Raw genomic sequence first — 3,966 nt, forward strand, 5'->3', positions numbered from 1 at the left:
TTCTGGAATAGGAAAACAAATCTATTTATTGGTGCAGATTGCCACTGTTTCTGCCCTTCTCATAACATAGTTTCTTCAAGGAAAATCTTTTAAGAGAGACCTTTTAGTCTCTCCGGGAGATTTCACTCTTGTAGGGGTCTTGCCTTCATCTGTAGATTTAAGGGCTTAATAAGCATTAGACCTTCCTATTATACAGTAACAAATAGGAATACAATACTTTTATCAATATTTGGCACATTTATTCTTTTTTATGTGAAACTAAATATTGATGCTGTCAAGTGACTGCAGTTTAGGGGCATAAATTACAAATATTCTTCTCCTGTGAGCCTCGCTCAAGTTTTGCATTCATATACAGTAACGATCTAATGTCTTTCTATTCCTGTAAACCATATTATTTAATTGCCAGATTACATGATTCCGTATTGTGCTTAGATGTCAGTGTTTTTATTGTCATTACCAATATTATATTTTATTCTTACTGTAAATGGTTACAAAAAGTTAACTGCTTCCTTACACTATAAAAGGAACAAAGTCCCATTTACAGAATGTCTCTAAACAGAAAATATATCTGGAAAAAAGATATGCTGAATAAATAATTCATAACATGATGGGCGAGTAGGAAAAAAAAAAGGTCTTTTAATGTATTTTTCTACTCAGAACAAAATCAGACTTTAAAAAAAAATAAAGTAACCGGCTATTTTAACAGAGAAGAAAATCAGCTTTAAAGAAGAATGATTGCAGGAGGGTCACTTCTCTGTGCATTTTTACCCAGATATCAATTCTGTAGGTAACAGAACTTATGAAATTGAAGAATCCATCCCCTTGTTTTTCCCGATTCTTTTCTTTTTCTTTGTTCCACCCTCCTGTTTTTCCATTAGCTCACTTCTTGACTTATTTTCTAAATGAAATGCCAACCCACCCCGCCAAAGGAAACCGCAACATTTCAAGGATTTCAGATTGTGGCAAAGCGAATTAGCCCATCTGTAATATAAACAGACAGCAAATGAATTCTTAAAGCCCTTGGAACCAAAGTCCCCCAGCTTAGGAGATACGATAATGCCTTTCAGTGCATTATGCTCCAGATTTCCACACAAGTATATACAATAAAAAGATATCCTGAAAGCATCCCTGAGATGATTCTATGATTCTATGTGCATTTTCTCATGAAACCGGAGGATCTTAATCAACCAAACTGTTAACATTAAGTGATAATTTCTTGCTAAGTAGTGAAGAAATGCTGTGGAAAAATATCTGGGATGGCTCCAGCAGCCGGGGAGAGGTGGGTGGGTGTAACCCTGGGCTGTCTGCAGGGCTGAAGTTGGGACACAGCAAGAAACATTTGCTGCTCCAACCAAACCATTGCATCAGATTTTACACCAGTTTTTCCATGTAAAGGCATCAGTCCTGAATTGAACTCAGGTGCAATGAGACCCAGCGGGTCTGACACTCCGGTGAGGCTCTTGGTAAGTTACCGGGGGCAGAGGGAGGGCTGGCCCTGGGCTGGCCGAATTGCCCTTTCCTCAGTCATTCACTAATTACCGCCGCCGGAGCAGCTGCGCACCGGGGTCATGGGATCAGATGAACCACCTGGGAGAAACGTGTTTGCATCAAAGCCAGCACACCTGTGCCAAGCACGTCATTTTCCATGTGTGCCATTTTGTCTCTATCGCAGGAGACTCGGCAGTAGATGTGCCTGTTGTATGCGGCGGCGGTCCTGGAGATCGGGGTGTTTGCGCCCGTCAGCCCCGGAGGTGAGCGGTTCATCGGAGGCGGGAACAGCGCGGGTGCTGCTCCGCGGGTGGGTCCCACAGACCGGCGCTGGGCTCCAGCTCCTCCCCGCTCTACGGTAACGCAGCCGCCTGTCTCCGCGCTGGGTCCCGCTCCTCTCGGCCGGCGGCGCCGGGGCCGCTGCGCGCGGCTGCCGCTGAGGCGCCATCGACCCGAGGGGCGGAGCGGCCCGCGCGCCGCTTCCCGCCCTTCCCCTCGGCGGCTGCGCCGGCCGCCCCTCGGCCGGCTGCGGGCTGGGCATGGCCGGGGACGGGCCGGGGCCGCCGGTGAAGGTGCTGGCCGCCCAGCTGCGGAGGGCGGTGCGGGACGCCGGCGGGACGTGGCAGTTGAGCCGGGCGGAGGCGGGCCGGGCGCCGCTGGGCCTGCGGGCCGTGTGGATGCAGGGCACCGTGCTGGAGGTGCAGCGCGGCGGCGCCCGCGGCGGCTCGGCCCGGCTGCAGGACGGCAGCGGCGCCTTCACCGTGCTGGGGGTGGAGGACGTGCCCAAAGGGCGGCCCTGCCTCAGCGCAGGTACCGGGGGGCGGGCGCTGCGGGCTGGGGGCTCCCCCGCGTGTTTGTTTTGAAGTGGCGGAGCAGGTTCCCGCCCAAGGCCGCGTCTCCCCGGCTGGGGGGCGGCCCTGCGGCCGTGCCGGGTGCAGCGGCCCCTCCCGAGGCGCGGTCGCTTGTGCCGTGGCCATGGCGGCGACCCGCGGGCACTTGGTGTCCGCTAATGGACGAGCTGCTCCACATCTTCATGTCCGCTAATGAACGAGCTGCTCCACATCTTCATGTCCGCTAATGAACGAGCTGCTCCACATCTGGCGGCCCTCGCCGGCCTGTGCGGGGCGTTGGGGATGGTTGTTACTGGGGCCGTGCTCAGCCTGCGCGGCGGGCACTGTCACACCCCCCATCGTGCACAGCTGTGCGGCTGTAGCCGTCACGGGAGGAGCAGCGTGTGCTGCAGCCGGGCAGCGTGTCTGGCTGACAGCGTGAAGACTTACGCTGCCTTCCCATATGAGTTCCAGTAAGGATAGGGCCTGTCTTCAGTTCTTTATGGTTACAGGAAACATTCTATCAAACTAGGGTGCTGCAGAAAGAGCTGTGAGTCTCATCAGTACTGTTAATCCAGCTGGAGAAGTGCTGGACTGCAGGGTTGCGGTAGTGGTGGTACAAAAGAGTCGCATCACTTCATTTTCAGTCTTCTGAATTATTCTTCCTCCGCTTGCACAACAGGATGAATTGTGTGCTGGTTTCGAACCTTGCTGTTTGAAAATCTAGTAAAATCTACTGTAAAAATGGCTGTATGGATAATCAAGCCTTTTTCTGAAACGCAGTTGTAGGCAATCTTAGTTTCTTGAGTTTTCTTGCAAGTATTGGCAGGTTTAATTCCAACTGTTTGACGACCTGGTTTTAAGTATTTTGCTTTCTGAGTTGAAGATGAAAATATAAAGGTTAATTAATTGTCCTGCTTGCTTGTTTTCTATAGGGAAGTATGTAATGGTGATGGGTGTGGTGCGGTCCTGCAGTCCTGAACCTGTTCTTCGAGCAATAAAGATGACAGACCTGTCTGAAAACCCCGTGCATAAGAATATGTGGAGCCTTGAAGTGGAGGATTTGCACAGAGTCATCCCCTAGATGCGTTTTCTTCTGCCTAAAATAACTGGAAATGTACTTCTTTTTTTTTCTTCTATTGGTGTAGAGCATTGGACCGTTCTGTGTATTTGTGGTTTCAAAAAACCACCAGTTACTCTTGGAGTAGAGCAAAGAGAGAAGTCAGGGTCAGAGTTAAGTGGAGGGATCATTGCATATTTGATATTTAGCACAACGTTAATCTATGTCACAGTCTCTTTTTATACCAGCAGATTTGAGAAACACTTATTTGATTATTTCTGAGTAAGGTGTCTGTGCTCTTGAGAATGCTACATGTTTGTACATAATGTTAGTTGCTGTTTCTAGGAACACGTGTTTAGATAGTCATTCCTATAGCCGTGTGCTCTTGACAGCAGGGGCTGCACAGAATTTGTGTTACCAGGGTGAGCTGGATATGTGGAATGAAGGCAAAATGTGCTTCAGTCTGGTTAGATTGTGGTTGGAAATGACATCTCTGCCTGTGTTTTTCAGTAATAACCACGTAAGTAAACTTGTAAGAGAGATGTGTCTTTCTAACTGTAAGCAGAGTCTTGTACTTAAGTACTTCTC

General features: G+C 49.3%; 1 protein-coding gene across 1 annotated transcript; it reads left to right on the forward strand.

Moving 5' to 3' along the window:
* Positions 1 to 2,027: 2,027 nt before the first annotated feature.
* On the forward strand, positions 2,028 to 3,721 carry RMI2 (RecQ mediated genome instability 2; the record flags this gene model as incomplete). Its single annotated transcript, XM_080354263.1, has 2 exons — positions 2,028 to 2,298; positions 3,254 to 3,721. The coding sequence occupies 2 exons, from the start codon at positions 2,028 to 2,030 to the stop codon at positions 3,400 to 3,402; spliced, it is 420 nt and encodes a 139-aa protein (XP_080210389.1). The 3' UTR covers positions 3,403 to 3,721.
* Positions 3,722 to 3,966: the final 245 nt, after the last annotated feature.

This window comes from Nesoenas mayeri, assembly GCF_963082525.1.
Source record: "Nesoenas mayeri genome assembly, chromosome: 15".
In the NCBI taxonomy this organism is placed as follows: Eukaryota; Metazoa; Chordata; class Aves; order Columbiformes; family Columbidae; genus Nesoenas; species Nesoenas mayeri.